Raw genomic sequence first — 12500 nt, 5'->3', positions numbered from 1 at the left:
TCACACCTATTCTAGCTCTATTTAGTTTTAAATACTTTACTTTGCTTTAGAGCGTCTAAATATCTTTACGAAACATACAATTTTAAATTCACCCTAGCAAAGAAGAAAATCAATCACAAAAAAGCAAGTTTTGCTGTACTTAAATATAAATATGCATACAATGCAGCTACAACAAGTTGCAAAGTTGTTGAGACACTTTCATTAAAAAACACCTTTTCTAGCTTCCAATGCCCGCCGTATCTAGAATTTAAACCTTTCCCACTTCCTCTCCCCTCTCCCCCTTTCAATGTTGACTGCTTAAGTTCCCAACATTTTTTTTGTCTTGCTAGCAACACTGATAAGGGGGGGAGGGGGGCTGCAGTGTGAGAGATAATAGGGAAATTAATAACGCCCCAAGAAGGTGAAGTGTCTCCACTTTTTTTGCAACTTGTTGTCTGATTGATTGCAATAATTTTGCCAGTCCGGATTTGAATCCTATAGGGAAACGTTTCAACGTAGAAAAGCGGGAACTAAAGAAACAATCATAAAATATCGTATAAGCTCTGAAACATTTCAGAAGTTTGCACGCGAAGTGCAAAGCACATTGTACCAAACACGAAAGGATATTAATTATTGACATACGGTGGCATCGATTTTCGAGTGTTTGGACTTATCATCGCTAACAGAAGACTCCGTACCAAATACTAAGGCGAGCAAAGTATTTTGTACTGCAGATCTGAGCTCCGAAAGTTTTACATGGCTCGTATTATGTAACACAATACCATTTATTGTGTTTCTTGGCGACGTCAACCGGGATGGTGGCGTTACAGTCAAAAATCCTATCTTCGAGGAAACAGGACAATTCAACTAGTACTTTCTTTTCTAATCAATCCAATACATTACCAGGTGATTCGTAATAAAGCTCACACAGTTAGAAAACCTGTACACATCGTCTATGCCATTTACCAACGGTCTATCATCCAAGCACGGTCTACCATCGCAACGGCAAGAAATATGATATCATATTATTTTCTCAGTGAAAAGTGGTGGTAGACCGTGTAGACCGTTTCATGTAAATGTCATAATGTGCAGCCGGTAAAAATTTGTTCACTTTTGTATCTCATTGTAAAACAAATCTCGGGTGCTTTCTTTTGATCATTGTGCTCAGTCAGTCATTCCAAAGAACATGCAATTAGCCTGTACCCGACACGTCTCTTAGAAGACTTGCTAGTAAGCGTTACCAATCCCTTCTCTGGAAGGAGACTAGCCCGAAAGCAATAAGTAATGTTACAAATGGACCTCTATGAAAATGTATCTTTGTATAACAATGTTTGCTAAGAATTGATTTTTCGGGAAGTGGATGTTCCCTTTAAATGGCATGCGATCGCAGTTAAAGGAGAGGTTATGTCTGTTTCTCATTCGTAAACAACAGCTAATTTCGTACATCTTGCGCGTGCTTTAGATGTCATGTGTTGACCGAAAAATTATTTCGAAATCGGTTCTAGGATATTTCTAGCGTACTTTTAAAAGCGAAAGGATGGAAATCACACCTTTTCGTGTACCAAATTATGTGTATTTTCGACTTGACTCACAGAAAGCACTGAAATGCCTTCAAATTACGTCATACCGAAACCCCGCCAAAATCCAGTTTATCGCTGGCCATTTTCCATTCACAGCAGATCAGAGAATTAAACCTTTTTTTTGGAAACACCATATTAAACACAAACGATAGACGCCTTCCCGTTCCAATAAACAAAGTGACCGCAAACCATTGCGATTGTGTCTCTCTGAACTTCATCGGTAATAGCTTAATGACCCAATCATTCTTAACAATGACTGTTTTCTGGTCAAGTTGGCTTAAAGCATCTTGCCTCGCTTGGTCTTGATGGAATGACCTAAGAAGATGGGCTTTCCAGGCTTCGATATTCTGGTTTTCTGTCAGTTCTAGCTCTTCTCTCTCGATTTTTTCTTCTATATCTTTCAGAACCTTTTTAATCTTCTGGCATTCTGAACAAGATAAATTGTGCCGGTGGTCACAAACAGAGGCAAATTCTTGATTTCCTGGACCAGATAGGGCAAAGACTGTACAGTGGTCAGCACAGTCTTCGTTTGGTCCTAAATGGCTCTTGTATTCTCCTTTAAGATATTGCCTGCTTGCAGTTAAGCCTCCCTCAATTTCTCGACCCCACGCCACTCCTGCTCCGTTCCTGGCGAGATTGTCTACAAGTGTCTCTAGCGTTTTAAATGCCTTCGCCCCTGCAGTGGAGGTATTGTCAAGACCCTGTAAAGACTTCTGCTTTGACGCAATGCATACTTCCATTATCCGAAAATAAGTGCGCTCTTTTAAGGGCACCTTGCCTTCATTCTTGCATCCCTCCTGATATAGATGTACAATCTTGGTCGTCGTCATCGTGCGAACAACTGCTGGAATAGGAATAGATTCTCCAGAATGGAGCTTCAGTGTTTTCGTCCCAAAAGCAGCATCTTGTAAGAAGGTGGACCGCGAAATAAAGTAAACGAACTCCTTCACCTTTTCCATATCCAGTCTACATGGTAATGTTTGCTCCTTTACCACTGGTTCCCCTGGCCCCTATTTCTGGGTATGTTTTCTTGCGTTCTTTATCTGTCGTAAGGAGATTCCAGGTAATAATTCTTGTATTTGAGACTGGCTGTACTGGTTGCTAATGAGTGACAAAATTTGTGTTTTGGTGGACTTGTTTTCGCATTCTTTATATGCGAGCAAAATCAGACCAACATCTAGTGGCCGAGTAATCCCCGAGCTATTTACATATTGATGACGCTGAATAATGGCTTGCCACAAACGTTTTTCTTGCAAAGGGGCTATGGTGCCAAGGACAAGTGAAACAGTTTCTTCAGCTTTTTCAGTGTGATATTTTCTGTTTCCGTCTGAAAGTGAATCCCACTGAACATCTACGTAGAACGGCAGAGGCTCAAATTTTCCATCAGATATAAAGCTGAGGGCGCTATTCAGCACATCCAAATTTCTTCTTTCTCGTTTACCTTCCGGCAAGATGCTACTTTGCTCCTCTTGTGAAGAACTACTTGGAGCAGAAAGCGCTGAACCAAATGACGCACGATAGTCTGCATCGTCTGGTCTTCGTAGTCGCAACTGTCTGGGTATGGATTTTGGGGTAGTGGGCACCGTAACTTGCAGTTCTTCTCCTAGTCTTTGCGCTGAAGTAACCGGTGTCTCGGCGACTAGTCGTCTACACGTACTGCAAATAGCTGTTATATAAAAGACCGTTAAATTCTCGTGTTACATATTTGCTACTCAATTTGCATGAAGTGAAGATAGATAAATGGATGGATAGAAAACGTTAATGAAATGTCTAGGTATTTATATGGAGCCAGCAATACAATCTTAGAAATAGCGGTTCTAACCTTGAAAACTAAACAAAACATAACTTTTGGCCTGCAACTTTGTCTGCCAAGGACATCCTCTGCTTGATCGCTCTCATAGCAATTACGATCCCTGGGTTTCACTCCCTTTATGCGTTGGTTGAGTTCGGCAAAAATACATGAAAAGTTGTAATATAACTACGGTACTCACGAACGTGTGTATAACAAAAATAGGGATACCTGATCCTATAGCAACAACAATGCCCGTGTGCTGATGAATCATTTCTGCCATGGTCTTATTCACTCGTCGCGGACGTTGTAGCATTTTGGGAACACGCTTCTTTATTTTTGATGCACCTTTGCTGTCTTCATGACAAGGATGACAACACTTGTACTGGCGGAACAGGAAAACAATCTTTACTAACCAAGCGCGAGGGCCTCACTGGGAGCAAAACAAAACATATCGGCCCAAGGCCTTGATGGTTTGATCTGAGCGTAGTGACGTCCGTACAAAACAGACCAAGGGCCGGTATTCCCCCAATACGGTCCCATAACGATTGGTTAACAACAAACTTATCACACAATCAGGACTGGAAAGACACCATACTCTTCAAGGGCGCAATTCTGATTGAGAGCCCACTTAGATTTAACTATTGTTTCGCGTTTTCAAAAGGCAAACAAACAGTCCTCTACGTATAAGTTAATTCTCTTGGAAAAATAAGTTCTCAGAACCATCTTAGTGGTGCAATGGTCTTTGTTACTGCTCCAATAGCTAATCATGTTTTCCGCAGATAGCCTGCGGCCTTTCCCTACATCTAGGTACTACGGAAAGCCGCAAGAATCTGGAACAAAAATTCATCTTCCAAATCGGCACCCTTTATCCTCACGGTATTAACGAACGCTTTTCATTTAACTAATATATTCCTATTTTTCACGTTGCCATGTTACCACCAATAGCGTAGCTCCTACTCTACTATAAAAACTACACGTAACCCATAATCCCTCGATTCGCTCTGACGAAGGGCTAATGCTCGAAACGTCAGCTTTTAGAATCTCTGTACGGTGGCCAATTTACATTATCAACTCCGTTGATAAAACCAAATTTTTTAAAGACACTGTTTGTTTCAGTGGACTCAGTTTCAACAGTTTTCGCTCTGAGGTAGTTTTCTTGTTTTCCCATCAAAAACTGAATCTATTTTGGCGTCAGGATGAAAAGATTTTCACAATAGCGTACGTACAGTTTGTAATTGACAATGTAAACATGTTGGGAAAAAAGCTTGGAAATACATGATCTTAAAATATCGCACAACGTGACTGCTACAAGCGTTTTGACGACTAAAGGTTAGATTGAAACGATACTTTGCGGACAAATGCAAAGTTTTCTAGTTTCATGTTAATATTGGAAATGTAAACTGACATAATGGCAAAATTCAGTTGTAAATGAATCGGGTCATTAGATGAAATCAGGAACCAATCATTCGAATGCTAGTAATTGTTGAGGTAAACATGTTTGAAATACGATAAGTAACCAAATTTAAAACAATGTTATTCAGTAGTATTTGAAATTTAAAAATGTAAACTTGTTGACTTACACTAAAACTGCTGAGAAGTAAGATGGACGTGATATATTGCAGGAAATTGAAGAAGTGTTGGACATCTCACAATGAGGGCTTAAATATTCCTCTAATCAGAAAGCTTCAAGAAAAACTAGTTCTCACTCTTCTCTTTTGTTTACATATCGAAACGTCGTCACAAATTAATACTCTGTAAACGAAACACAATTCAGTTCTTTTTTAAATACCCTCTAGTGCCTGTTATTTCTTACCATTGCTGCCCGATGACCTCTCAGTTGGACGTCCTCTGCTTCCGGAAGCGCCCGAACCAGGATATTTTCCCTGGAGCCACAAGCTCATATCACACTGGCAGCTCATTAATGGGACCATAGACCTATCGTACACAGCCCATTCTACAGGACCACAAGGATCCTCTCTTTTTCCAAAGGAACAAAACGCCATTTTTATTCTGTCTTCCAACAAGTTGTACGACATCTGAGGAGAACACTGGGAACTACTACCGACCCAGCTCTCCTGTACCGACGTCCGTGTCCAAATCAAAAGTTCACTTCAGTGCTTACGATCCAGAGACAAGCAGTCCTGGAACAACGTCTTTGAGCAACCAGAAAGACAAACATCTCAGCGAACTTAGAAAGTATTCCTATTACACTGGAATATTATGGACTCACTCGTGAACAAACGCAGAAAGAAGTGATCTCCAGGAAATATGGTTTTACCGTAGAATGATGAATTTCAGGATGTGCATTTTTAAATACCTTGGAGAAGTGTTTCTTCCACTCATTGGAATTTTGTTTTCGGTGCGTAAGTTTAAGTAGGCATGGCTTATGTTTAGGAGAAGTGTATGTCTAGCACACTGTCCACGTTGATTTTCGATTCATACCTAGTTGTATTGTTTGCATGTCCAGGCTGAGTACTGATTTTATTATCCTAAGGCAGTTTAAAATTCTGAGGTAGTGTCTACTACCACATGTATTGCTTATCACAGGCTTCGTGAATATGTTAATTTAAAACTCTAACGGCGATGTATTATACGTAAGTTCAAATTGCAACATTGACACAGATTCAAATTCGCACTGTAACGAACACTTGCAACTGAAATGATCAATGATCGATCGAAACAAATCTTGTAAACTCAAAGTTATTGTCCATTTTTTACGAATACTAGTTTGTCTGCTTTTATACAGACCATTTCGAATAGGTAAATCAATTTCATCCTTGTTACAATAAATAAATCACAAGAAGAATTTATTGAACAGGAAAATTGTTCATTTTTAACACTTAGAATTTCTTCAAGAAACATGATTTTAAGTTATTTTGAATATAATTTTTTAATAACAGTAATTTGTCACTTACCTGCTGCACTTATGGTATACTATTTGTCGATTTCAGTTACTTGAGTAAAAAAAATTAATATTTAGCAACCGAAGGAATGAAGTGCGTTGAAATATCTATCACCTCAGGTACTGTGTCATAGGTTAGGAAGGAGAAACGAAAGAATCAAAGGGAATTGGTCCAAGGAGCTATCCTTGAGGTACACGGCAGGGAGTACTTACGAAACTAGAACTTAGGTACATTTTTCACAGTGACTATCTACAGGCGACTTTCAAGATAGCCTCCGATGTAAAGAAAGTCATATGAATAACAATACCTATCCATGTCTATCATACAACTCAGGTCTTTTGCTACCGCATCTTCCAAGCAGCTTTCTAATCGGTTATCGGTTTCAGCATTCATACACTTGTCCATTGAGTCTCAATACTGCAAAATTATCATAGATCAAAGAACTGTACTATGCACCTACTTGTGGGATCAAGATCTACAGCCCTCAGTCTTTACCGCTATACTTCAGCGACGGACAATTATAACCAAACCGAGTTCTTTTCATTATTTACTTTTGTATACTGAAAAGTCAGAATTGATATCGATGTGTAATAACCAAAACTAATCCTAACCTGAATCTATTTTTTCTCGAAGTTTCATTTAGGTTCCAAACAAGTTTCCTCAATTCATCTGAGTCCATGTTCAACCTAGGTAAGATAAATATCACCAATTTAACCTGTAAAAACGGATTCAACTTGAAACCGGGTTTCACCTGCAACATATATACCTTGCAACTCGGCAAATGTATGTACTCCTAGCAAATCTCGGTCCCTCGAGTTCACTGTTAGCAAGCAAAATTGTTTTACTGAAAATTCAAATACTTTCTTGTTATACAAGACATTCTAAGACCTTGCAATTGCTTTACTTCAGAACTAATACTAAACAATTCTCCGCGCTTGATCCAAAAAAAGGAAGAGAAAGCCAGTGAATGAATCCTATCTCTTGTCTCTGTGAGCGCATGTAAAAGAATAGAAAAAAACAACAAATTCAGTTTTAAAACAGGACTCTATTTGACAAAAAACTTGAACCTACGTGCCGCCGTCATTAATATAGGCGACTTTAAGAACGAGTTCGATGTTATTATTATGCAAATACACAGCATGAAAAAAGGCATTTACGGACAATTAAAGTTACGTAAATCTGCGTAAAGTTGGGTCAACTACTTTACGCCACTTTCACATCTCTTATAAAGTCTTGTAAAGGTACGTTTACGCCTTAAGACGTAAAGCTTGCGTAAAGGTGGTTTAAAGTCGATGAGCCTAATTTACTTTTCTTTACGCACATTATAAAGTTTGCGTAAAGTTGCACTTTACTAGACCCCAAGTAAAGTTGCTGTAAAGCTAGGGTAAATGTGTTCAGTCAGATTACGCTTGTTTTTGTTTTACGTGATGGTTTTAAACCGCATCTTTCGCAAAATTACGAAGCTTTCATAATAGTCTAGCACAAATGCACTCTGCCCGCAGGGTAGTGCAGACGACATGATGTGTTTCTCTCAGGCCCAGTTCAAACGTCGCAATTCACATGTGCCGAATACAACTCAAGAATTATCTGCATGTGAAATGCGACGTTTGAATAAATTAAACTCGACAGAATTGAATTATATTCGACTGAAGTTCCGCAGTGGTTTCAAACGTCGCATTTCACATGTGCCGAATAAAAAACAAGCAGTTCTCATTGGCTTACACTAAATCAACATTTATGAAATATGATCCGTCCAGTCGCGAGGGAAGGTTAAAATTCTAGTCAAAAATGGGCCAAATTAAGAAAGACTCCAGACGTTTCTCCGTGTCGTGTTGTGTAGTCAAGCCGCCATTTTGCATTCTTAGCACCAGTTCCTCTCGGACTCGTCTCGTGTTCATCCATCCCTGATCCCGCCGCGCCAATCTCCACGATCATGGACCCAGATGAAGTGAAAATCAAGGCCATCTTTGTCAGTGAATTTGTATCCGTCCACCAAATTGATAGTTTTAGTAATTAAGAATGTATATATTTGCTTATTTTTCATGGCAGTCTTGTTTCCAACCATTTTGGACTGAAATCCCTTGTCGTCAAGGAGGCCAAATTTTGCTTGATGATTAGCTAAATCTATCAACTTCCTGTTCTCCAAATTAGAAGCCAACAGGAAGTAAAGCGAATTTCCGCGAACAGAAATGGGTTATGACTATAAGTATCAATTTGGTGGACGGATACAAATTCACAGACAAACCTTAACCCTAGATTTTACCTTCTCGTGGAGATTGACGCGGCGGGATCAGGGATGGATGAACACGAGACGAGTCCGAGAGGAAGTGGCACTAAGAATGCAAAATGACGGCTGGTCAAGACAGAGCACGACACGGAAAAACCTCTCGAGTCTTTCTTAATTTGGCCCATTTTTGAGTGGAATTTTAACCTTCAAATGGGTAAAAGTTTCATTTTCATTTAATTTTATGTTCTTTTCATGATCCCAGGCGATCCGAGTTGATCCGACCCGGACTGGCGGTCCGAGTTGATCCGGTCCGACTTTTGTACCTAAAATATAGTGTTTTGACTGGTTGACAATTCGACTGGGCTTTTCGCACATGGCTCTTCCTGGCGATTTTCTGATTTTCCGTTTGTGTGAAAATCAGCGCAGCGTGCAACGTCTTTTACGTGTACATGGGCCTTTAAGTACGCACAGTACTGTCTTTCTAAAAGATATCTTGCACTGTAGACACTGTATATCATATGACAACACTGAAGATAGAAACACAATTTTCAATGTGACATGTTTGTATTTCAAAAATTTACCTCTAATTGAACAACTCGTTACCAGAGGTGTGTTGCATTAAGTTGGCTGAGTGCGACGCAATTGAGAGATTTAAATAGTGATATAGATACATGTATTTCAGCAAGGATCCACAGTACATGTACATTTACACCACAGAAACTGGTTGCAGTGATTCCTCTGTTGCCTAACCAGACCTGTGTAACACTGTGAGTCAAATGTAATCTAAATAGCATGATGTACAGCCTTTAGAATCTCTATGCGGTGGCCAATTTACATTATCAACTCTGTTGATAAAACAAAGTTTTTGATATACATGTATTTTGTTTTCTTTAAAGACCAAAAATTACTTACAACTAGGACTTCCCTAAGTCCATTAAGTCCATAACTTAAAGTACCCCATTCACACCAACAAGACATGTTTAATGAACCTAGGTTTAACAAAATGAAAACCACTCACAGAAAAATGTACGACTGGCTTCTATATGAGATTCAGGTGACTTTCAATACATACCTTGATCTGTGCTAAATTTGTAGTCAACAAAAACCAGTATTCATGATTTAAAAAGAAAACACTCTGAAACCGTGTTTAACTAAACACCTCCAAAACATGTTCAAGGTTTGGTGTGAACGGGGCATTAGTCCTGAAGAATACTATAAGTTCCAGGGTTCGCACACTTTTTTAGACCAAAAATTCAAGGACTTTTCAAGGACTTTCAAGGGCCAAATTTTGACATTTCAAGGACCTCTTTTTTATTTACGTCGATGAATTTACCCATAGAAATGGTCTGACAGTACAATTCTTCCTCATTTTCCAAAACGTACATGCGTGAAAATAATTCAAAGGCACTGGTAACCATTCTCGACCCCATAGCTCGTCGCGTCTGTATGACACTGCTTGAGTGGCTGATTATTTTCACTGAAGTTTTCAAAGATTAAAAATGCGGGTCAGAAAAAAATTCAAGGACTTTCAAGGACCAGGAATGAAGAGCGGAAATTTTCAAGGATTTTCAAGGCCTTGAAAATGCACTCTCAAAATTCAAGGGTTTTCAAGACGCGTACGAACCCTGTATAACGTTTTCTAGGGACAGAGGTATCAATCAAACCATCATCACCACTCCAAGAGGCCATAATTCTAGCTGATCTCAAGTTACGGCAGTCCAACTTTGATCCAAACTTTTCAGTGCCAAGTAAAACATTTGGAAATTTGCGGGCAACACTTGAGGAAAGTTCAATTTCTTCCCTGGGGTACAATGCCTTGTAGCATTCAAAAAGTAGTCTCAGATCATCTGGATCCAATGCAAAATGTTTGAAAGAGTTGGGAAGACTAACAACTGTGAGGTCACTCCACTGAAAGTCCCCCAAATTCAAGCAAGAGGCACTGTTAAATAATTTGGTGGCATTCTTCACAACTAAATTTTCAGATAAATCATGACATTCTTGGGAAAAAAATGGCAAAAAATTTTCTTGAAATTCACTTGGAAATTTCACATCCCAAACAAACCATCCAGCCAGAAGTTTGCGCATCAGCTGTATCTCCACAGACCTTCCATTCACTTGCATTGCACCAAGAATTCCATTGAACCGTTCAAAGCTAAAACACCAAACGGATGTGGATGTGAACGGATGTGGAATTGTGAAAACCGGTTGCCGTGTTGCCGCCATCTTGATTTGCTTGTTTTAGCTTAGCCAATCACGTACCAGCTGATAGAAAAAAGCCAATTAGAAACTTATATTCATGGCGGGAACTTTCGGAACTAGCGTCATGAAATTAGCGTCATGAGCGAATTTTATCTGCTAGTTGGGTTGTGTCGACAAGTCGGTTGTGTCGCTGTGTGAAAGTTTCTACCTTCGTGACCTGATTCCTAACCTTTTCTACCTGCAAAATGGAAGATCAGTATGTCGTATTGCTTGAAAAGGTTCTCACGGAAAATAGACGCCTCAGAGAAGCAATAGAAGCGCGAGATAATGAGCAGCGAAACATGCTTCAGGAACTAGCATCTAAAATGGAGAGCGGCTTACCACAAGAAAGAGCGAGCAGAAAAAGAACTAGGAAGATGCCAATCCCGCAACCGTGCCGAGTAAGTATATTCTATCGTTAGTTTTTTAAAACGGCTTGTTGTACGATGAATTTATACGTAATGCCTATGACTTCATGCGGTTCATTTGGGGAATCGCGTATGGACTGCGTGCGTGAATCCTGATTTCTCTGCGCCTCTGGCTAGTTTCGGTATTTTTTTCCTTTGAGCAGTGTTTGTTTAGCTGAACTTCTTTGCTATTCCTCTATTCCGAGTATTGAGACGATTCCACCGAGTTTTCGTGGGTGTTTACATGTGAAAACTCCACCAATACGAATTTCATGTCATGTGCTATGACCATAGGCAACCCAAACTCTGAGTGCTGAGTGCTTTTCAAATAAATAGATGGGAATTGATATTTTAAAGGGTAAATAACTGGATGTCATATGGGTAATTCAATAGAATAACCTTACATTTAAGAAATCCTTGTGTCCTGTCACTTTTTTTATGCTATCACTGGGGCCATTTACATGTAGATGTTTTTTTGCCACCCTTTTGAACTATAAAATGGCCCCTGGGAGACTATAAGAACTCCACAGGGCAAACACCCTTCTGAAATGTATTAAGTGTATTTTATTGATTCACCCCTATGGATAAGTTTGTTGCTTCAATGGTTTTGTCACTTCAAAAGCACAACTGTTAAAGTGGTACTATGATCAGAAAATCAAATCTCTTAACACTAAGTGACTCAAGTTTTAAGCCTTAAAGTTAAAAAAAAAACACCAGTTTATTTTCACTGCAATTTTCCTATTTAATGGTCTGCCATTACTAACTTTAAAATCTTGACAGAGCTGTATACTATTGAGGAGAGAATGACTCAGGGCACTTTCCTTTTGTCAGAACTGGCTGGCCAGACCCATCAGTTTGCAAAGAAAATGCAACAAATTTGAAAGAACACTTGCGAGATAATCCTTCGCATTCATCTGGAAGAGTATATATCATCTTCAAAATGTTTTAATTTGAAAGCGGTTTAGAGTTAGTCCTTCCAAATGCCTGGTCGGGACGGTCAGTTCTCAGACTCACTGTTTACAAATGCAATGCACTTGTACCCGACTGAATTAATGTGCAGCACAAGAGTTCTGGGCTTTCAGATTTTTAAAGTTATGTTTTGCATACATAATAAACTGCTTTTAACTATGGTTTACACACTGAAATTTTAAGCTATTGAGTGAATGACGTCACTTTTTCCCTTGATCCAACCCTCTGAGACCGTAAAGGTGCTCAGTTTTGATATACATGTATTAGTAATGGCAGACCGTGAAATTCAGAACTTACACTCAGAAGTAAACAGCCTTTAGATAAAACTTAAAGCTCAAAATTTTGCCAGGAAGGTGTTAAGCAAACACACTTTTGAAATCTGAAGAAAAAAAATAAAGTTATATT

At 39.2% G+C, this 12500-nt stretch overlaps 1 protein-coding gene across 1 annotated transcript in view; it reads left to right on the top strand.

Moving 5' to 3' along the window:
- The first annotated feature begins 10925 nt into the window (after window positions 1–10925).
- The window catches only part of LOC137981563 (uncharacterized), a 14002-nt gene continuing 12427 nt past the window's right edge, over window positions 10926–12500 (top strand). Inside the window, exon 1 of the mRNA XM_068828657.1 lies at window positions 10926–11120. Coding sequence (XP_068684758.1) covers window positions 10926–11120 — 195 coding nt within the window. The remainder of the gene's footprint in view (window positions 11121–12500) is intronic.

This window comes from Montipora foliosa, chromosome 13 (genome assembly GCF_036669935.1).
Source record: "Montipora foliosa isolate CH-2021 chromosome 13, ASM3666993v2, whole genome shotgun sequence".
In the NCBI taxonomy this organism is placed as follows: domain Eukaryota; kingdom Metazoa; phylum Cnidaria; class Anthozoa; order Scleractinia; family Acroporidae; genus Montipora; species Montipora foliosa.
Note: the sequence above shows the minus strand (reverse complement) of the source record. Positions and strands in the feature narration are given on the sequence as shown.